This window comes from Acinonyx jubatus, chromosome A3 (assembly GCF_027475565.1).
Source record: "Acinonyx jubatus isolate Ajub_Pintada_27869175 chromosome A3, VMU_Ajub_asm_v1.0, whole genome shotgun sequence".
NCBI classification, from domain to species: domain Eukaryota; kingdom Metazoa; phylum Chordata; class Mammalia; order Carnivora; family Felidae; genus Acinonyx; species Acinonyx jubatus.
The window spans coordinates 481713-504319 of record NC_069388.1 but is presented as its reverse complement, the minus strand read 5'-3'; the positions used below and the strand labels follow the sequence as shown (position 1 = coordinate 504319).

General features: G+C 48.1%; 1 protein-coding gene across 1 annotated transcript in view; it reads left to right on the top strand.

Annotated features, from left to right (window-relative positions):
• The first annotated feature begins 1471 nt into the window (after window positions 1-1471).
• PRPF6 (pre-mRNA processing factor 6) overlaps window positions 1472-22607 on the top strand; it is a 46991-nt gene continuing 25855 nt past the window's right edge. The window contains exons 1-9 of the mRNA XM_027046748.2: window positions 1472-1665; window positions 3829-3997; window positions 5082-5200; window positions 9180-9258; window positions 9945-10121; window positions 10353-10508; window positions 19054-19148; window positions 19606-19762; window positions 20604-20766. Coding sequence (XP_026902549.1) covers window positions 1595-1665; window positions 3829-3997; window positions 5082-5200; window positions 9180-9258; window positions 9945-10121; window positions 10353-10508; window positions 19054-19148; window positions 19606-19762; window positions 20604-20766 — 1186 coding nt within the window. The 5' untranslated portion in view covers window positions 1472-1594. The remainder of the gene's footprint in view (window positions 1666-3828; window positions 3998-5081; window positions 5201-9179; window positions 9259-9944; window positions 10122-10352; window positions 10509-19053; window positions 19149-19605; window positions 19763-20603; window positions 20767-22607) is intronic.

Sequence of the window (22607 nt, the reverse complement as noted above, 5' to 3'; positions counted from 1 at the left end):
TGGCTTCAAGGAACAGTGATTCTGTGCACCTATACGGGATCCAGACGTCTGAAGGGGCTTCTGAGGCAGGAAAATAAAGATGCGATCTTTCGCGCGGGGAAGGAAGGGGTAGGAGGGGAGTATCCTACCTGCTCCTGGGATCTTCTGTCCACCGGAGCCCAGGTCAAAGGCCAGACCGATGCCTTGCAACCACTTCCCTTCATCTCCTACCTCAGATTACCGACTCACTCCTTTATTTACGCATTCTTCACACCTATCCAGAGATCTCTCCTCAAATGGGCACTTGCTTCCCTAGACCCTCTCTTAACCCCCACCACAATGTGAACTCCAGGAAGACAGCCAGGGTCTCTCCCCTTCCCTCTGTAGCCCCAGAATCTGACTCAGTGCTCAGGATGTGGCACCAAAAGGGGGTTGGCTGGGAATGGGGAGGAGAGAGAAGCTCCAAGGAGGCTGCAGCAGGCAGGAGGGATGTGTTTGTTCCAGGACCCCGCTGAGAAGTGCTAGGGTGGGCCGGGGGCTGCCCTGCCCAGAGGCTACCCACTGAGTTTTGCTTGCTCTGCCAAGTCTGAGCACTCTCCCCAGGTGTATGTGGGCTGCTGGAGGATGTCCCACAGAATGAGCAAAGGTACACGCGGAGATACAGAAACGTATGCAGAGTCGTCATGTATGTCCACCTGAAACACGAGCACAGGTGATCTGACTGGTACCCATGTCCACCAACACACGCAAGTAGAGATCTGCACCGAATTCACCCACATGCTGTGGCCACGCATGCCCACATACCGAATTGTTCCCAACATATCTACTGCCTTTACTTATTTTCGCCAATTGGCCCTGTAGGGGCTGCGCTTCTGCCCTCACTGCCATGTTCAAGGTGTGGTGGGGGTGGGAGTGGAACCTGTACAGGGACTGGTGCCTGAACTGGAGCCCGGGGAACCTGAGCGCTGAGAGCTAGAACAGCAGCCTGCACCCTGGGGCACCCTGGGGCACGAGCAGACAGGTGTGCCCACGATCAGGACACATACACCGCACACAAGCTGTCCACAACTAGTCAGGTGCAGCCCCGCTCAGATGTGTTAAGGCCTGCCCCAGGGCCAGGACGATTCTGAAGGGAAAGGTGAATGGCTAGGCCTGGTTATGAGCGGTCCCCGGCGGTCAGGCGGACTCGGGAAGGGGACCCATGGGTCCCGCTCATGCAGGCAGGTCTCCTCGGAAATGCGTCGAAAGCACGCAGTAAGTAAAGATGCCCCAGGCTGAGTTTTGAGGTCCTGCAGGTTTTTTTCCAGGATGATGTCGCTCCAGGAGGTCTCCAGCTGGGCGGTTCGCACGCCTCCCCACTATCAGGCGCCCCGCGCGTGCGCCTGCCACGTCCCCGCCCCGTCGCCGGTGCCGGAAGTCGGTTTTCAGGAACTTCCGCCCGAGGAATGCGGAGTGGGCGGGGCTTCGTGCGGCCGGCGACCTTTGCTTCCGGGGCGCGGGTGACGCAGGGCCCGGGAGCTCTTCCTGCTGAGGAGCCTGGGACGTCTGTGGTCTTTTGCCTGCGGTCGCGGCCTCCGTCCCCCCTTCCTCTCCGGCGGTGGTCGTCACCGGCGCCATGAACAAGAAGAAGAAGCCGTTCTTGGGCATGCCCGCTCCTCTCGGCTACGTGCCGGGGCTGGGCCGGGGGTAAGGCTGGGGGCGAGCCGCGGCGCTTGAGGGGAGGGAGCCGGCGGCGCGGGCCCCGGGGCCCGGCGAGCAGAGCGGGCCGCGCGCGCTTGGGGAAGAGGGGCTGGGGGCCGGCCCGGGCCCGGACAAGACCGTCCTCACTACCCGACGCTTCTCCTCGGGAATCAGTCGGATTTGGGGAGCTTGGCGACGGGGAAGATTTCTCGAGAGGGATGACAGATTAGGATCTGTGGCCACACTGTTTGCAAGACGTCCCTGGGCTTGGTTTAATCCATGTAGAAGAATGATGCTTTGGGGTGGACCAGAGCTGAGTACCACTTCTGCTTGCTCCCTAGACGACGCGAGGCTTGGGCTTTGACCATGCGTTGGTGGTGAGCCCGTGTTTGGATCTGTAAGATGATCTGTGAGCAGGTCTGCAGTGAGGACTACGGGAATCTTTGACGGGTGGTAGGAACACCGCGGCTACTCTCCCCAGGCCAGGCAGACCCCACACCCTTGTCGAAAGCATAAGTGATCCTTTCCCGGCCAGATTCCTCTGTGTGGCGGCTCCCAGTGCCCCCTTCTTTCCCCGTGGTGTTGGTCATCATACACTGGGTGTTGGAACTCTCAGCTCAGGCACGCAGGGTATCTGTGAGGCTTGTGACTGGGTCTCCCGTGCCTGTCACACGGATTACTGTCACAAGAGGTTGAATAAATGAGCAGTCATCATCATTCTGTTTGTTTGGTTATTCATTTGTTTAGGGAAGCTATCAGGTTGCCCTGTGGGGGGTTAAGGTTGGAGTGGGGAACACACAAGTCTCACTGGCATCATCTTCAGAAGACCTCCTACCAGGAGGGGTGAGGTCTTTGCATTACTAAATATACAAAGAGGAACAGATTCGTTTTTTAAGCCTTTTTTTCCCTAAAGTTTATTTGTTTTGAGAGAGACAGAGAGAGAGCGCATGTGTACATGAGGGGAAGGGCAGAAGGAGAGGGAGGGAGAGAGTCCCAAGCAGTCTCCACGCTGTCAGTGAGGCATTGGATGTGGGGCTTGATTGAACTCACAGACTGTGATCAGCAGTCAACGCAGGGATGCCTGGGGGGCTCAGTCAGTTGAGTGTCCGACTTTGGCTCAGGTCATGATCTCACGGTTCGTGGGTTTGAGCCCCATGTTGGGTTCTGTGCTGACAGCCCAGAGCCTGGAGCCTGCTTCGGATTCTGTGTCTCCCTCTCTCTCTGCCCCTTCCCTGCTCACACTCTGTCTCTCTCTCAAATATAAATAAACATTAAAAAAAAAGAGTCGATGCTTAACCCACTGAGCCATGCAGGTGCCCCTAAAAAAGGAACAGATTTGGAACTCTTGGGTCCCAGCGGTCAGGGAATGCTCTATCGAGTGGTAGCATTTGAGCCTTATTTGGTAGAAGATTGGGATTTAGGGATGTAGAAATGTGTGTGACTGACACTGTGTGTTGGGTGGTGAAGAAAAAAGGCCTGGTGTGGAGGAAACTGAGGGACTCTCAAGGGGTCTGTTGGGTGGAAGGTGCAGAGGTGGAGGGACCAGAGTTCCTGTAGGAGAGACAGAGCCATCGGAGCGCCATGGTCAGACTGCGCTGAAAGAGAAGAAGGCTAGAGGCAGGGGTAGCGAAGTTGGTTCCCGGCTGTGATGGGAGTCAGGGTTTGGGGAGGAGGGGTTTCAGAGGTAGACTCAGTAGAACTTGGTACCGATGGGATGGAGAAGAAGGCACGGAGGTGAGGCCGGTGGTCTGGTGCCCGCCTGGTACTTGGAAACACCCCAGGGCGGCTGCAGGATAAGCACAGAAAAGGAATTCTGGTTGGGTCACATTGGGGTTGAGGGCCTCCTTTGGATGTGTAGGGGACGCGATCAGCAGGTTATTGGAAGTGGGAGGCGGGAACCTGGGCAGAGGGAGGTCTGATGCTCTGGTGAGTCTCTCAAGGAGAATGTGGGGCCTTGGTAACCTCCTCAGGGTAGGTCGGAAGCTTTCTGTCCTGAAGAGAACAGACTAGTAACGTTGGCGAGCACAGCGTGCTTGGTTCCTTACTGCTTGGCGCTTTGGTGCCTTCCCAGAGATGCAAGAAAAAGAGGGGTTATTAAGCGGGGACTGTGGAGGGAGAACAAAGGAACAAGTTCGCCTGGATAAATGGGTGTCTTGGGGTCTCCTGCAGTGCCACTGGCTTCACCACCCGGTCAGACATTGGGCCCGCCCGGGACGCAAATGACCCTGTGGATGACCGCCACGCGCCCCCGGGCAAGAGGACTGTCGGGGACCAGATGAAGAAAAGCCAAGCTGCGGATGATGACGATGAGGATCTGAATGACACCAACTACGATGAGGTGACTTGTGGCGCGCTCCCAGCCAGTCCCCAGAAGGGCCGACCAGCTTCTTGACCCCGTGTGCTCTTGGCATCTCTGGCGATGGGCTCAGAGAGGCCAGTACAGCTAGCGCCTCTGCTGTGCCCAGGGTACCTTCAGCAGAGGGCAGGAAGGGAGCAGGACAGACAAAGATACGTGCACTGTTGTCTCTTCAGAAGAGATGTACTAGCCCTGGGGTTTTGTCTTGGCTTGTTGTTAATAATGAAAATTCCAGGTGGAATTGGCGATGATTCTCTATTTTGTTTCAGTGCATACTCTCTTAGTTAGTTAGTATTTGGCCAGTTGAGGTTTTCTTCATGTGTGTTCTAACAGGTGGCATTTTTACTCAGGAAAAGATTTTAAAAATTTCAATTCTGAAATGATTTAAAAAAAAATTTTTTTTAACGTTTATTCATTTTTGAGAGAGAGAGAGAGAGAGTGTGAGCAGGGGAGGGGCAGAGAGAGAGGGAGACACAGAATCTGAAGCAGGCTCCAGCCTCTGAGCTGTCAGCACAGAGCCCGACGTGGGGCTCGAACCCACAGACCGCGAGATCATGACCTGAGCTGAAGTCGGATGCTCAACCGACTGAGCCACCCAGGCGCCCCAATTCTGAAATGATTTTAAACTTCCAGGGAACTTGCAAAAATCGCGTGGAAAATGCCTTCACTAGCTTCTCCTCATCTCACGTGACCTTAGTACAGTTATTGAAACCAGGAAACTAACATTGACACAACACTGTTGGCTGTGTACCTAACCCGTGGGCCTCATTTGCGTTCCATCCGTTTTCCCCTGGTGTCTTGTTTCTGGTGCACCCAGTCCAGGACCCTGCACTGCACTGGCTGTGTCTCTTGGTCCCTTCCCCTCTGGGTAGCTCCTTTATCTTTCATGCCCATGATACTTGTGAGCAGTACAGATGACTGACTTTATTTTCCCTCAGTTTGGGATTGTCGGATTGAGAAAAATTGTTTCACAAACGTTTTACAGCTAGAGGTGTTCTCTGTTTCTGCTTGTGGGGATTGTGTTGGGGGTAAAGCTGACCCTCTAAGTATGTTGTTGTGTCCTCAGTTTAATGGTTATGCTGGGAGCCTCTTCTCCAGTGGGCCCTACGAAAAAGATGACGAGGAAGCGGATGCTATTTATGCCGCTCTGGATAAAAGGATGGATGAGAGAAGAAAAGAAAGGAGGTAATGTAAATTTCTGCCCTTTACACTGTATTTATGCAACTCTCTTTCTCCTTCCTTTTTTCTTTCTCTTGCTTTTAATTCTATTTATTTATTTTAATAGTTTATTTATTTTGAGAGATAGAGAGAATGTGCATGCGTGAATTGGGAGAATGACAGAGAGAGGGGGGAGAGAGAATCCCTGGCAGGCTCTGAACTGTCAAGAGCAGAGCCCAATGCAGGGCTCGGACCCATGAACCGTGAGATTATGACCTGAGCCAAAGTTGGACGCTCCACCAACTGAGCCTCCCAGGTGCTGCATTAAGATTGTATTGTATTTATTTTTTGACGTTTGTTTATTTTTGAGAGAGAGAGTGCAAGTTGAGGAAGGGCAGAGAGGAGACACAGAATCCAAAGCAGGCTCCAGGCTCCCTGCTGTCAGCACAGCTGGAGCCCACAAACTGTGAGATCATGACCTGAGCTGAAGTTGGATGCTTAACTGACTGAGCCACCCAGGCACTAATCTCTGTACCCGTGGGGTTTGAACTCACACCCAAAATCAGGAGTCATATGCTCACTGATTGAGCCAGTCAGGTGCCCCTGTATTTACCTAACTTTAAAAGAGATACTTGCTTTGACTTACTTCAGATGTGGAGAAAAGTTGCAAGAGCAATGCACGTGTCTGCTCAGCTCTGAGGCCACCTGGATCTTAATTTATGGCAGCCACACTTGGACAAGTGCCAGGCTGTTGGAGAGTAGTCTTAGGGCTGGGGACTGGAGTGGAGAGCTTAAGAACTCTATTGTTTTCCAGAAATCTACAGAATTTGAGGGATTGTTTTGATCACACGTCAGGATTACTGTCTTTGAGAGGGGTGTAGTGATGTTAGTTGATGTTTATTAAGTAATTTGGAAGTTAGCTGAAGATGACAGATGAATATGTAAGTCCTTGTAGGCAGGGGCTGTGGCTTGAGAATCTTGGTCCACACGACAGCGCTGGGACTGCGTTGGGACTGTGGGGAGTCAGGCTGGGCTGGTGGGGATGGGTGACGGTGAGCCTGGAGGGAGGAGGTGCACTCTGTCCTTGGGGGCCTGTTCAAGAGAAGATGTGGTTTCTCTGTGGGTTCTCAGGTGGGTGTCTCGCCCTGAACTTTGGTTTAGCAAATCTGTTCGTTAATGTTACTTCAGTCTCCATTTGATATGACAGCTTTCTGAATTCCCCGACCTTGTTTCTGGGGAAATTAAAACAAAGTGAACACATAATCTTTTAAACCATAATAAGTTACATTGTTTTGTAAGTTTTTTATGATTTGTAAAACAAATTTTAAAAATGAAACAAGTTACAAATAAGAAAGCTGTAATTTTTTTTTACTACTGAAAGAATGTGTTTTCGTTATAGAATATTGGGACAGTGAGACCAAGTATAGATAAAAGGGTTATATTTGGTCATAAGTCCAGAAAGTGATAGTTAACATTGCTTCTTACACATGCAATTTAGTAACTTCCCATAATGTGTGTAGAGTTTTTATTTTGGAAGGGCGAAATACAGTTGTTCAGGGCTTTTTGTAACGCTTGTTATTTGTTATTACGTAGACGTGCGTTATTTTATATACATCTAGTAATTAAGTATATGTGGTTTTGCATATTAAAGAAGGTTGAATTTCAGTCTTCTAGAATTCACTTTAAAAACTGGGGGACATGGATACGTGTAGAAAGTCATCTCATTAAGTGGTTTTGGAAAAATGCTTGACTTTTAAAACTTCTGTTAGGAGTACTTTTTATGATACAAACCAGTGGGACAGTGCAGCCGACCATGCCCTCATGTAGTCTCAGCCCTGGCTACACAGCTTGTACATTTGCTTCTCCCACATCCACTGGTGGTCTTTACGGGGTTGTGTCAGGGTCAGTTTATCCTCTGCACTGGTGCAGCACCTTTATTGCCCCCAGCAGCATGAACCCCAAAGCTTTATTCCAATGACTACCTGACAGCCAGTCCATATCCGTATTTTCTTAAGAAAAAAGTTTTTTAATGTTTATTCATTTACTTATTTTTAACATTTATTCATTTTTGAGAGTCAGAGGGAGAGCATGAGCAGGGGAGGGGGGGAGAGAGGGAGAGAGAGAGAGAGAGAGAGACAGAATCTGAAGCAGGCTGCAGGCTCTGAGCTGTTTGTTAGCACAGAGCCCGATGCAGGGCTCAAACCCACAAATTGCGAGACCATTACCTGAGCTAAAGTCAGATGCTCAACCGACTGAGCCACCCAGGCGCCCCAATGTTTATTTATTTTTGATAGAGACAGAGTGTGAGCAGGGGAGGGGCAGAGAGAGGGAGAGACACAGAATCCGAAGCAGGCTCCAGGCTCCAAGCTGTCGGCAAGCACAGAGCCTGACACGGGGCTCAAACTCAACAACCGTGAGATCTTGAGCTGAGCTGAAGTCAGACGCTTAACTAACTGAGCCACCCGGGCACCCGCATATTTTTCTGCTGGTCTCCAGAACATAGTAGAACTGCTCTTTTCCAAACCAAGATACAATCAAAACCACTCCTCATTTCCTGTCTCTGAAGTCTGTCCCCTTACCCTGCCTTTTTAAAGTTTTTGTGCCATTGGCTTTTTGAAGAGATCAGTTGTTTGGTGGCAGGGCGTGAGTTATGGAGTGGCTGCCCATCTCCTCGGGTGTCCTTAACCTGCTCACAGTATTCCCTGTGGAGTGGGAATTGGATCCTGAGGCTGCATTAAAATCAGGTAAAACGAGTTTGACCAGAAAAGCTGATAGGGGCAGCTTCTCCCCTATGTGTGTTGCTTTTCTTTAGGAGCCATGAGGACTAACTGTCTCCAGCTTATGGGGAGGTGCTGGTCTTTTCCAAGCGCGTCATTTGTCATAACACATTCCCGTGCCTGGTGTTTTCCTCTTTACCTTATGAAGAAAACGTAAATCTCAATGTTAGGAAGTATTAGTTACGTGGGTCACATTAACTCTTGTTTAACTTGGTTGATGCTTTGTTACAGTAACCCATAAATTTCTTCTCAGTGCCTAGACCTGGTCCTAAACCACCAGAACCCGGTAGCTCTCTGTCCCTGAAGGCCAGTTGCATGGATTGATGAGACAGCCCATTAGTTCTGGCACATGGAGCAGAAAGCTGTCTTTAGAGGTGCACTGACTGCTTGGAAGGGAGGGAAGCAGTGACAGGCTGAGAGTCAGGTGAGCAACTAGGACAGTGGTTCAGTTTTCACAGGATGGATCTACCTTTGGGATTTTGTAGAATTTTAAAGGTGTAAATGCACTCATATTCAAATGCAAGTATTTTTATCAGGGTAAGATAACCTGCGCCCTGCCCCCTTTTTTTTAAGTTTATTTATTTTGAGAGAGAGAGTGGGGAGAGAGCATGTGCACTTGAGCTCATGGGGGAGGGACAGTGAGAGAGAGAGAGAGAGAGAGAGAGAGAGAGAATCCTAAGCAGGCTTTGTGCTGTCAATGCAAAACATGATGTGGGGTTGGATCTCATGAACCACGCATGGGATCATGACCTGAGCTGAAATCAAGAGTTGGATGCTTAACCGAATCATCCAGGCACCCCCAGCTTACTTTTATTTTAGTGAATTTCTGCCTGTTTTCATTTGGTAAATAATTGGGTCAATATAATTATGGATGTATCCGTTGATACTTTAAAGTATATTTGATTTAGCTGCTGAGTGTGTGGAATTATTCTTTTGGTGACTTAATGAAGAATAATAAAATGATTTCGTTTCAGAATTGACGTCCAGTATTTCTCTTTTTTTGAGAGAGAGTGTGCATGTGCGAACGTGGGGGAAGGGGCAGAGGGAGAGGGAGAGAGAGAATCTTAATCAGACTCCATACCCAGCACAGAGCCTTATGCAGGCCTCAATCTCATGATCCTGGGATCATGACCTGAGCTGAAGGCAAGAGTAGGATGCTTAACCAACTGAGCCACCCAGGTGCCCTGACGTCGAGTATTTCTAATGGATGCACACATTTTACTTCCTAGGGAGCAAAGAGAGAAAGAAGAAATCGAGAAGTACCGAATGGAACGGCCCAAAATCCAACAACAATTCTCAGATCTGAAAGTAAGTGGATGGGTGACACGCACTTTCTCATGCATCTAAGTTACCCAGCAGAGAATGGGGTAGGATTGATGAGACTTTACTAACTTTGCTCTTTTTTAATTTTGTATCTTTTGAAATATTTACTTATTTATTTTGAAAGAGTGCGAGTGAGCATGAGCAGGCGAGGGGGAGAGAAAATCCTAAGCAGGCTCTGTGCTCAGTGAGGAGTCCGACATGGGGCTCCATCCCACAACCATGGGATCGTGACCTGAGCCAAAATCGAGAGTTGAATGCTCAACTGACTGAGCCACCCAGGTGCCCCAGCTTGCTTTTATTAAATTCATGTGATAGCAGAAGGTCCCTGCTTTCGTGTTTAATTTTATGTATATGTGTGCAAAGAAAAAGTTCTTTCTCTCTCTGCTGAAAAAAATGGGGCTTGTGAGCTTGTTTTCTTAGTAACTTTAATTCTGTTTGTGCATGAGGTTCTCCACACAGTCCTCTGGGCTTTGACAGAACAACTTACATTTGGGTGAAATAGAGTAGATCCAAGACATTGAATTTTTTGAGTGAAGTAGATAATTTCTGCATCAAAATTCTTTCTAAACCATGATGATTTGGGGACCAGGGGTCAGGGAGAACATGGTTTTTCATGTGCACATGAAAGTCTACCAGAGAATTCATGTTTTTCGGGGCTCGAATGTTTCCAGAGGAAGTTGGCAGAAGTCACAGAAGAAGAGTGGCTGAGCATTCCCGAGGTTGGTGATGCCAGAAACAAACGCCAGCGGAACCCGCGCTATGAGAAGCTGACTCCCGTTCCCGACAGTTTCTTCGCCAAACATTTACAGACTGGAGAGAACCATACTTCAGTGGATCCTCGACAAACTGTGAGCATCTGAAAAGAAGGCGACTAGGTCTTTAGCCTCATGAGAGAGATCAGTAGTGGGAGCCATGGGTGGTGTTAGAGTAAGAGCTTCTGTGGTTCAGAAGCTGAACTGTGGCTGAGTCTGTATAGCTGCATGTATATCAGGCTACCCTGGAAAGATTTCAGAGTGATGGGATTCTTGTGCATGAAAATGCAACCCCGTGTTTTTTCTCCTCTCCCCCTCCTCCCCCAGCAATTTGGAGGTCTTAACACACCCTATCCAGGCGGACTGAACACCCCATACCCAGGTGGAATGACACCTGGATTGATGACACCTGGCACAGGTGAGCTGGACATGAGGAAGATCGGCCAAGCGAGGAATACTTTGATGGACATGAGGCTGAGCCAGGTGAGTCTGTGTTGCGTGGTGTCTTCCTACGATGTAGAAATTGCTTTCTGATGATCAAACTAACATATGTTAGTGAAAAGTGCATATTTTGAAGTGCTTTGTCACAGGATACGCAGACCTGTGACGAAGTAGTGTCCTGGCAGGACCCTGCGTCCAGGCGGCCTGTGCATCTGCCTACAGGGCATGCACAGGTGTGGTGCAGTCAGCGCCAGCGGCAGAGGCCGGGCCGCGCGGCGCTCCTGTTCCCTCTCAGGGAGCTGAGGGTGGTCGCAGGTGACAGAGGGCTGCCTGACAGACCGAATGAAGGCACTCATGTCAAGCTGCGCGCTCTCTGTCAGTGCGGCTCGGTCCTTCCACCTTTATGCAGAAATTAAGTGCGGGTGTATATCCGCGGTGGAATATCACTCAGCCATACTAAAGAGGGAGAGCTGGTCATTTACAGCAACGTGGGTAGGCTCAGAAGATACTATGCTAAAAGAAGTAAGTCAGACAGAAAAAGACAAATACCAGATGATCTCATTTATATGTGGAATTGAAAAAACAACCAACCAAAAAATAGACTCTTCAATACAGAGAACAAACTGGTGGTTGCCAGAGGGAGGAGGGAGGGTAGGTGAAATAGATAAATGGGGCTTGAGAGGTACAAACCTCCTATTGTAAAACAAGTCACCATGATGAAAAGTACAGCGTAGGGAATCGTCAGTAAAGTCGAGGTAGCGTTGTACGGTGGGTGACTGCATCGTGGTGAGCCCCGGGTGACGTGTGGAGTTGTCGAATCAGCATTATACACCTGTTATACTTCGTATGGTAATTCTACTTCAATAAAAAAAAGTTAAATGTGCATATTTTCTGCCTGCACTTGAGTAAATTTGTCAGTGCTCTAGAAAACCCAGGTGAGGTGCAAAAACCTTTCTAATTATGACATGCACATCGGAAACCATGAAGGGAAATATTTCCAATTTGATTACGTACCAACGATAAACTTTTGCGTGATAGGAAGCACTGTAAATTCACGAGAATGCACAATGTGGGAAGAAGAATCCTCACGTGCTCGACTGCCTGTGTTGCATGTATGACCTTCCACGGTGTAGCCTCACACGGATGCACCTGCACATTCTTAGCAGGCGTCCGGGCCTACACCCTCGCACCACCAGTGGATGACGTGGGCTGTGCAGCGGGAGCTACTTGTGACGAGAAGTGGCAAAACAGTGTAGTGAACGTCTCAACCGTGACTGTTTGATGCAGCGAGAAACTTTCAGGTTTTCAGGGAACTTTTACTGTACTTGAGCTTTTTCTGCTGAGCAAGTATTTTATAACACACATCAGCTTACAAATCTAAAAAATTACACGTTTTTATGTTCCTGGATGTGTTCCTACTCTATACTTCATAAATTGGGAAGTAGTTCACTGTTTATGGGTATCGTGATGGAATCTTTGAGGGACTTTGTGGGGTTTCATTATTATTATTTTTTTGCTGTTACAAACCACGCTTTGGTGAGCTTGTTTGTGTATCTTTAAAATGGACTTGCGGGTTTTTCTCACCTAAGTGCTAAGCCGTCTCTCCAGCACACGGCATTTGAGAGCCCACGGCAGAGGCAGAGCTTTTGCGACCAGAGGCTTGCTGCGCTGGCTGAGGGCGGGGCACGCATCGCCTCTGTGGTCACTGTCACCGACCGGAGAGGCAAGCCCCCTGTGGCCAGCCAGCCCCCGTCTCGCTTCCGTTCTTGCCGGTGGCGTGGCTGCATCTTCTCCTGCGCGTCTCCTGTCCCAGCAGTGCCGTCAGTGCTGCTTCTGGCGCCTGCTTTGTCCGTTTCCCTCTTGTCTCGACCCTGCTCTGACGTAAATCATCATTCCTGTTGTGCGCGTCTTCAGGAGTTGTTTCTCTTCTAGGGTTTTTTATGGAATACAGAATAATTTCTTAAAAATCCTTTATGGTAACTTTTTTGTGGTAAAATACATGTGATAAAATTTACCATTTTAATGATTTTTCTTAATGTTTATTTTTGAAGGAGAGAGAGACAGAGTGAGCAGGGTAGGGGCAGAGAGAGAGGGAGGCACAGAATCCGAAGCAGGCTCCAGGCTCTGAGCCATCAGCACAGAGCCCGAGGTGGGACTCGAACCCACAAACTGTGAGATCATGACCTGAGCCAAAGTCGGACGCTTCACCGACTGAGCCCCCCAGGCGCCCCCGTACTTAAGTGTACAGACAGTGGTGTTGAGTGCGTTCGTGTTGTTACGTGACTGTCACTGCCGCCCGACTCCAGAACTTCTTCATCTTCCCAAACTGAAGCTCTGTCCGCATCGATGCTGATTTCCCAGTTTCCACCTCCAGCCCCTCTTAACTTCTTTTCTTTCTGTCTCTACGAATTTGACTTGACTCTTGCACGTACCCTCACGTGAGTGGATTCGCACAGCATCTGTCCTCTTGTGACTGGCTTCATTTCCATTAGAGTGATGTTCTCAAGGCTCATCCCGACTGTGGCGTGTGTCGGTACCTCTTTTCTTTTTCAAGCTGAAAAACACTCCATCGTGTGTATGTATAGATCCCATTTTGTCTGTTCTTTCGACAGACGCTTGGGTTGCTTCCACCTTTCGGCCATTGTGACTCGTGCTGCTGCGGACACGGGTGTGCGGGTAGCCGTTTGAGTCCCTGCTTCCGAGTTCCTTTGGCTGTAAACCCAGCAGTGGGTTGGTGGATCATGTGGTGACTCTCTGTTTACTTCTTTGAGCAGCTCTGCCTAAGGGTTGCAGTTTCTCCCTATCCTGGACATTTGTTATTTTTGGATATCCTGGTAACAGCCGTCGTAACAGGTGTGAAGTACTGTCTCGTCGCTGTGGTTTTCATTTGTGTTTCCCTGATGAATGTTGAGTGTCTTTCCATGTGGAGAAAGGTCTTTTCATGTCTTTTCCTTGGAGCAAAGTCTACTCAAGTCCTTTACCCATTTTTTTGGTGTTATGGTTTTATTGACACAAATACAGCATGCACATAAGCTGTCTGTTCATTTTGTTTGCTGCACAGCCTGGCTTGAGATTGGTGAGTCTCATGGCCGGCGGGGCTGCGCTTTCCACAGCGGTTTTGTGGTTCCTGGAGGGACCCCGTGAGTGGTCTCTGCATAGTAAGATCTGTTGCACGTCAGCAACGCTTCAAGCTCCTTGACATCGTGGACGAGGAACTTCCGGAAGCCACTGGGGAGCGTGTGCTTTGTTTTCTTGTTGCTCCCGTAACCGGTGCTGGCCATCAGGATCTGGCCCTTGAACCTTCTGTGCACTCTATTTTCCGTGCCTCTGGGTTTCTGCCAGTTGAGTTTAATTTGACACATGGGTCTGACTGGTGCTGGAGGAACTTGGTTCCCTTTCTGACGGTGCTGTGCTTCACCTGAAGTCTGAAGGCGGCCACGATGCCAGGGAGTGACAGCACCGAGGACGAGCTGCCTGTTTTTTTTCAAGAGCAGTTTTAGAGTCACACCAGAGTTGCGAGAAAAAGACAGATTTCCCATATGCCCTCTGCCCCCACACGTGCGTAGCCTCTTCTATTGCCAGCATTCCCATCTGAGTGGGCCAGTCTTTAAAATTAATGAACCTACATTTACAAATCATCATCCAAACCTGTAGTTGGTATTAGGGTTCACTCTTGGTGTTGTGCATTTTATGGATTCGGACAAACGTATAATAACGTGTATCCACCATTGCATAGTTGACTCTTGAACAACGCAGGGGTTAGAGGCAGTGACTCCCTGCTCAATTGGAAATCCATGTGTAACTTTTTACTCCCCAGAAACTTAACTGCTAAAGCCTATTGTTGACTGGAAGCCTTACTGATCACTAACTGTTGATTAACGCCTATTTTCTACATTGTATGTATCATGAACTGTATCCTCGCAATAAAGGGAGCTCAAGAAAAAACATTATTTAGAAAGTCGTAAGAGAAAATACATTTACAGTATTATCCTGTATTGAAGAAAATCCATGTAGACCCATGTAATTCAGCCATGTTGTTCAAGGGTCAGTTATTACGTCACTAAAAAGAGGTTCACTGCCTTTTAAGAGATATAAAAATTCCCCTGATAAGCTCTGCCAGCTCGTCCCTCCCTGCCTCTCCACCTCTAGCAATCACTGAACTTTTTACTGTCTTCATAGTTCTGCCTTTTCCAGAATGCCATATGATTGGAACCATTCAGTGCGTAGCTTTCTCAGATTGGCTTCTTTCAGTTAGTAACATGCATTTAAATTTCTTCCATGTCCTTTCTGTTGTTTTTTTTTAATTCACATTAGCTTAAAAACATTTTTTTGATGTTTTGTTTATTTTTGGGAGTGAGAGTACAAGCGGGGGAGGGGCAGAGGGAGGGGGACAGAAGATCTGAAGCGGACTCTACGCTGACAGCAGCAAGCTTGATGTGGGGCTTGACTCATGTGAGGTCATGACCTGAGCCAGTGTCGGGCATCGCACCAACTGAGCCACCAAGCCACCCAGGCACCCCTCACGTTAGCTTTAATTGTAATAAGATTTGGCATCTTTTTGCATGCTTAGTGGCTATTTCTTTTTAAAAAATGCTTTTAATTGCAGTGTAGCTGACACACAATGTTACATTAATTTCAAGTGTGCTTCTTTATGCCCTTTCATGGCTTCACAGCTCATTTCTTTCTGTCACTGAGCACTGCTCGTTTTTTGGATCTATTTTATCCATCATTTACTGAAGGACATCTTGGTTGCGTCTAAGTTTTGGGAGTTTTTTTTGTTTTGTTTTGTTTTAATTTTTTTTTTTAACGTTTATTTTTGAGACAGGGAGAGACACAGCATGAACAGGGGAGGGTCAGAGAGAGGGAGACACAGAATCTGAAGCAGGCTCCAGGCTCTGAGCTGTCAGCACAGAGCCCGACGCGGGGCTCGAACTCACGGACTGCGAGATCATGACCTGAGCCGAAGTCGGCCGCTTAACCGACTGAGCCACCCAGGCGCCCCAGTTTTGACAGTTTTGAATAAAGCTGCTGTAAACGTTCGTGTGCAGTTTTGTGTGTGTGTACGTGTAATTTTTTAACTCTGGGTAAATACCAAAAAGTGTGACTGTTGGATTATATGGTAAGAATATGTTTAGTTTTGTAAGAGACCAACGAACTGTCTCCCAAAGTGGCTGCACCGTTTGGCATGCCCGCCGGCAACGAATGAGAGCTCCCGCCGCCCCACACCCTCACCGGCGTGTGGTGTCAGTGTTCTGGAAATTGCTCGTTCTAAGAGGTGTGTAGCAGTATCTTGTTTTCATTTGCATTTTTCTCTGGTGACATATGATGTGGAGCATCTTTTCATATTTATATTTGTCATCTGTATATCTTTGGTGAAGGGTCTGTTAGGGTCTTTGGCCCAGTTTTTAATTGGATTTTTTTCAGATTATTGAGTTTCAATTGTTCTTTCTATGTTTTGGATACACATCCTTTATCAGATTTGTCTTTTTGAGTATTTGTTCCCAGTCTGCGGCTTGTTTTTTTATTCCCTTGACAATGCCTTTTTATTAAATTTATTTTTAAAATTTACATCCAAGTTAGCATCTAGTGCAACAATGATTTCAGGAGTAGATTCCTTAGTGCCCCTGACCCATTTAGCCCATCCCCCCTCCCACACCCCCCCCCCCCAGTAACCCTCAGTTTGTTCTCCATATTTGTGAGTCTCTTCTGTTTTGTCCCCCTCCCTGTTTCTATATTATTTTTGTTTCCCTCCCTTATGTTCATCTGTTTTTTCTCTTAAAGTCCTCATGTGAGTGAAGTCATATGATTTTTGTCTTTCTCTGACTGATTTCGCTTAGCATAATACCCTCCAGTTCCATCCACGTAGTTGCGAATGGCAAGATTTCATTCTTTTTGATTGCCGAGTAATACTCCATTGCATATATACACCATGTCTTTATCCATTCATCCATTGATGGACATTTGGGCTCTTTCCATACTTGGGCTGTTGTCGATAGTGCTGCTATAAACATTAGGGTGCATTGTCCCTTCAAAATAGCACAGCTGTATCCCTTGGATAAATACCTAGTAGTGCAATTGCTGGGTCGTAGGGTAGTTCTGTTTTTTATTTGAGGAACCGCCACACTGTTTTCCAGAGTGGCTGCACCAGCTTGCATTCCCACCAGCAGTGCAAGAGAGATCCCCTTTCTCCGCATCCTCGCCAACATCTGTTGTTACCTGAGTTGTTAACGTTAGTCGTTCTGACAGGGGTGAGGTGGTATCTCATTGTGGTTTTGATTTGTATTTCCCTGATGATAAATGACGTTGAGCATCTTCTCATGTGTCTGTTGGCCATCTGGATGTCTTCTTTGGAGAAGTGTCTGTTCATGTCTTTTGCCCATTTCTCCACTGGATTATTTGTGTTTTGGGTGTTGAGTTTGATAAGTTCTTTATAGACTTTGGATACTAACTCTTTATCTGATATGTCATTTGCAAATATCTTCTCCCATTCCTTCGGTTGCCGTTTAGTTTTGCTGATTGTTTCCTTCGCTGTGCAGAAGCTTTTCATTTTGATGAGGTCCCAGTAGTTCATTTTTGCTTTTGTTTCCCTTGCCTCCGGAGACGTGTTGAGTAAGAAGTTGCTGCGGCCAAGATCAAAGAGGTTTTTGCCTGCTTTCTCCTCGAGGATTCTGATGGCTTCATTTAGGTCTTTCATCCATTTAGAGTTTAGTTTTGTGTCTGGTGTAAGAAAGCGGTCCAGGTTCATTCTTCTGCATGTCGCTGTCCAGTTTTCCCAGCACCACTTGCTGAAGAGACTGTCTTTATTCCATGGGATAGTCTTTCCTGCTTTGTCAAAGACCAGTTGGCCATACGTTTGTGGGTCCATTTCTGGGTTCTTTATTCTGTTCCATTGATCTGAGTGTCTGTTTTTGTGCCAGACAATGCCTTTCACAGACAGAAATTTTTTAATATAAGGAAGTCTAATTTATCAGTTCTTTCATGGATGGTGCCTTTGGTGTTGTGTCTAAAAAGTCCTCACCAAGCCCCAGATCATCTACATTTTCTCCTATGCTACCATGTAAGAGTTTTATAGTTTCGTGTCTTATGTTTAGGTTTGTATTCCATTTTGAATTAATTTTTGTGAGGGGTATAGAGTCTGTGTCTAGATTCATTTCTTTGCATGTGGATGTCCAGTGGGTTTAGTGCCATTTGTTGAGGAGACTGTTCTTGCTCCGTTATGTTGCCTTTGCTCCTCTGTCAAAGATCAGTTGACTGTATTTCTGGGCTCTGTGCTCGCCCCCCACCCCCGCCCCAAAGTAAGCTCCACACCCGACATGTGGCTTGAACTCAACAGCCCTGAGATCAAGAGTCCCATGCTCTACGGACTGAACTAGCCCCCTGGGCCCTGTTCTCTACCACTGATCCATTAGTCCATGTTTTCGACAGTACACACTTTCTTGGTTACTGTGGCTTTGCAGTGAGTCTGAAAGTTGGGTAGTATCAGCCCTCTGACCTCTTTCTTCTGCTTCAACATTGTGTCGGCCACTGCAGGCCTTTGTCTTTCTACATAAGCATTAGAATCAATGTGTTGATACCCATGGAATAACTGGTTGGGATTTTGATTGGGATTGCATTGAATCTATAGATCAAGGTGGGAAGAACTGATATCTTAATGATATTAAGTCTTTTTTTCAGGAACATGGAGAGTAGATGATACTTTTTTGTTTTGTTTTTTTAGAATTAAAAAAAAATTATTTTTAGCATTTTTTTTTTTTTTTTTGAGAGAGAGAGAGGGCACAAGTGAGTGAGGGGCAGAGAGAAAGAGAAAGAGAGAGAAGTGGGGCTCACCTGAAGCGAGGCTCGTGCTCACCCCAAGCAGGGCTCGAGCTCAGGAACCATGAGAGCCAAAGTCAGAAGCTTAATAGACTGAGCCACCCAGGCACCCGATACTTTGTTTTTAATTTCAGATTCCTTTTGTTCACTGCTGATATATGGGAAAGTGATTGACTTTTGTATGCAACCTTGTATCCTACACCCTTGCTATAATTGCTTATTAGGTCTGGGAATTTTTATGTTGATTCTTTGGATTTTCTACATACACAGTCATCTGCAAACAGAGCCTTATCTTTTCCATTCCAGTCTAGACCACTTTCCTCTTTCTCTTGTCTTGCTGAATTCACTTAGGACCCTCTGTCCACATTTCTTTTTTGTTGTTGTTGTTGTTACTGTTTATCATGGTAATTTTAAGGTTCACAGAGAGAATTGTATAATGAACTGCTATTTGCTAATTTAAAGAAAGTTATTGAAATAATCTTTCTCCTTTATAATTTCTAGGTTTTACTCATTCATAGGTAGACCTTATGTTTAGCTACGTTTTTCCCCCTGGGGCTTTTATGATTTTTTTTTTTTTTTTTATAACTCTGTTTTATATATATATGTGTGTGATCATCACAAACTGTTGTTTTGAGTTAGTGTTGTTTTTCTACCTTTATAGTGTCCGTATCCACTGGTGGTCAGGATTGTGGGAGGGGTCCTGGGGCTTCTGGGTACTTTGTTTTGGCGTCTTTGATTCCCCTCCAGTTCCTGTTTGACTTGTCCTGCCTTGCAGGTGTCTGACTCAGTGAGTGGGCAGACTGTGGTTGACCCCAAAGGCTATCTGACGGATTTAAACTCCATGATTCCGACCCACGGAGGGGACATCAAGTGAGTGCTCTGTGGAACTGGTGGGAAGGAGTGGGACTCAGGTTGCCTAGAGTGTTTTAGATTTTATTTGAAAAGTATGCAGCCAAAATAGGACGTGGACGTTCTAAAAAACATGTGGTGAAATAGGTTGATTTTTATCTGTACGGTTAAGTATGTTGTGGATATGAGATATGTTACAAATAATATTCAAAATTGGTGGGCATGCTGAACTAGAAGGCACCTTGCTAACTGTGTCCCACACGAGGACCCTCAAGCTCAGCGCCTGCCCGGCGCCTGGAGAGGTCTTAACAGCCTGTTTGCACGGGTGCTCCGCAGCCGTCTCAGAAGGGTGCTGGTCAGAGCTTTGAGCGGGTTTTGCCCCTTGGGACATCAGATTTGACAGTTCCTGCACTGGCATCTTCGTTCTGGGCCTGGGCATCCCCTCGGCCTGACCCTGTGTGCCTTCTGACCCTTGCAGTGACATCAAGAAGGCACGGCTGCTCCTCAAGTCTGTGCGGGAGACAAACCCTCACCACCCACCAGCCTGGATTGCATCCGCCCGCCTGGAAGAAGTCACCGGGAAGCTGCAAGTAGCACGAAACCTCATCATGAAGGGGACGGAGATGTGCCCCAAGGTAAGGCTCGGGTTAGGGTTTTCCTGGAAGGCTGCACGATGCCAGCCGCGGAGGGACCCTCAGTGTCTGTAGCACGCGGGGCGTCTGTGAGAGGTAGACTTGAGGTAGAATGAACCTGCCTGCCTCTTGGTGTCGAGACTCCACACAGCTGGACAGGCCAGGGGGAGGAGGCAAAAAGTGTGAAAGGGCTTTTTCCTGCTTATTTTCACTTAGAGTTTAAGGCTCATCTACGGTTAGTTTAATGGCAGGATAACCTTAACCAGACAGCTAAATTGGTGAGCTTTTCCACCCCACCTAATATAAGAGGCATAAAGATTAATTCTCACTCTTAGGAGACTATTCCAGTACTTTTTTGAGAGGTGGGGAGACTAGACAAGCTTTAAAAAGTCCTTTGAGACCCTCTAACGCACCATACATTTATTGTGCGGATGGGGTGCCCTTGGCAGTGAAAGATACCCTCTCTGAACCCTTAACACAGGACATCAGGCATAAATTAGAACTTCCCAGGCAATCCCACAGCCACATGCTGATACGTCTCCATTTCGTCTGTCGATTGACTCATCATCCCAAAGGGCAGACTGTTCGTCTCTCGTAGTATTGTGTGTTTCCCCGACTTGGACACAGAGGTGCTGTAGCGACATTCCCAAGCGTTGGCATTACAGGGCCCCCGGTGCAGGCGTGTTTGAGACCAAGCTCACGGACTTAGGTTTGATTGTAAAACCTGGGGCCATGGGTCTGATGAGCCAGCCCCTCCTGTTCCTGAGGCTTTCGGGGTCGCCTGCTGCTCTGCCTCAGCTTACTGCCTGCACGGACACTTCTGTTGTTTTGTTTTGCCTCACAGAGTGAAGATGTCTGGCTAGAAGCAGCCAGGCTGCAGCCTGGGGACACAGCCAAAGCTGTGGTGGCCCAAGCTGTCCGTCACCTCCCTCAGTCTGTCAGGATTTACATCAGAGCAGCGGAGCTGGAAACAGACATTCGCGCCAAGAAGCGGGTTCTTCGCAAAGGTGAGCCTCCCTGGGGCTGCCGTCACCAGCGGATGCATCTGGGGCTGTGACCCACGTGAGGCAGGCGCCACCTTCTCCACTCCTGGTGCCCGTGTTCTCACTCGGAGAGCAGACTCTTCACTGCTTTGCTCAGGCTTTTGGTGGAAACGGTTAGGGAATGGGTGATGTTTTCAGGCCTTTTTCTGGGCTGGGTTGCCTCTGCTCTTGGACCCTCTTGGATCGGGGGGTAGTTTCCACTCTGGATGAGGCACTCGGGTTTATATCCCACACCTGCCTTTTCCCGTTGTGTGACCTCAAGCACGGTAAGCAGTCACGCTGTGGCCCAGGTTTTCCCATCTGTAAGAACAGTGCTCATTCGGAACCTGCTTCTTGGGGCTTGATGTGGTGGTGTCTGTGGGGGGCAAGCCGGGCCAGCCCAGGGCAGGCTTTGGGGTGCCCATCTTCTCCACTGTCAGGAACCTGACGCTGTGGCAGGTAGCGTGTCATGGTTTTAAGGCTGGACCAACTGGGTGGTCACAGCAGAGCTGTGTGTTAATGGGGTCCTTCCCGTCTCCTGAAACCCTTGCTGGGTCACGGGATAGCACCTGTCTTCTCGCCTGGTGCTTCAAGCAGGGTGGCATGTGCCATCGGCTCCTGTCACAGTGAATGGTTTGTATGGCGAGGAGGCTGTCCCCACCCAGGAGTCACTGCCCAGATGGAGCCTGTGTGGTGAACTATCGTTGTTGCAGAGCTCGCGTTAAGAGCCACGTTTCTCCCTGCACAGCTTGTGAAGTGGATGCTGCTTCTGGTCTCTGTTCCAGAGCACATGCGCATGAGAGGGCTGGTCCGGAGTAAACCTGTGTCAGTGGCATAACTCTACTTGAATTGGTGGTGTGGGGAAAACGAGGTATGTTTTGTAGAATTGAGGGCAGTGTTTGGTGAGAGGTTCCCAGCTCTTGTTTTTAAGGTGGGTGTTTGAACGAGATGTTAAGAGGCGTGTGACCTCAGGCCATGCGAGTGTTCTCACACAGTTTCTGACTGTTTGTTCTCTGTGTTTGATTGAGGCCGGGCAGAGTCCCCCTTGTGCCTGTGTGTGTTCATGCGTGTTTTCCTCTCTTGGGTCTGGTTCTTGATTGCAGCCCTACGACCCGTTAAGTGCTCAGCCAGTCTTTTAAAATGAGGCCAGGAGCAGAAAGTTAGCACCTGTCTTGGTTTATAGAAATCAGCTTGTCTTTTTTTAGCCAGGAAATTAGTTCTTTAATGACAAACATATTAAACTGTGGGTAATTAGCATTATTTATTTAGGAAAGCTCTACTGAATCTCGCCTGCCACAACTCATGATGAATGTTCAAAATGTCTTTGTGGCCACTCCTTTTTCACCACCACATTACCTGGATTCATTTCCATCTGGCTTCCGATTTGGAGAGGGGAGCGGGCATGGAGGTGGGGCCCGCAGAGCAGTGTCGACTGGTGGCTTTTCCAAGCTGTGCTGGAGCTCTAGAGCAATGGCTCTCCTGCCTCTGCTTCTCTCAGAGAGCTGTGCTAAGGCAGAAAGAACACGAGTCCCCAAGCTGGCCTCTGCCCCTAATCCCTGCTCTTGGTCCTGGCCTGCCCCTGGCCTCAGAGTATTTCCAAGAACAGCATTCTTTTTTCAGATGCCTGGGGCAGAGCTGGGTGCTGCTTCAGTTAGCTCTTGGTGAGAATCAAGGTGACAGCTACTTCCATCAGTGACTTAGGACACCTCTCCAGCCCTTAGTTGCTGGCGTGGGAGCTCTGGGTCTCAGTTGAATGCAGCTGACCTCTTAGTCCGTTGTTGGGAGGATTTGAACTTGGAACGCTAGTCTGACACCTGAGTGACCTT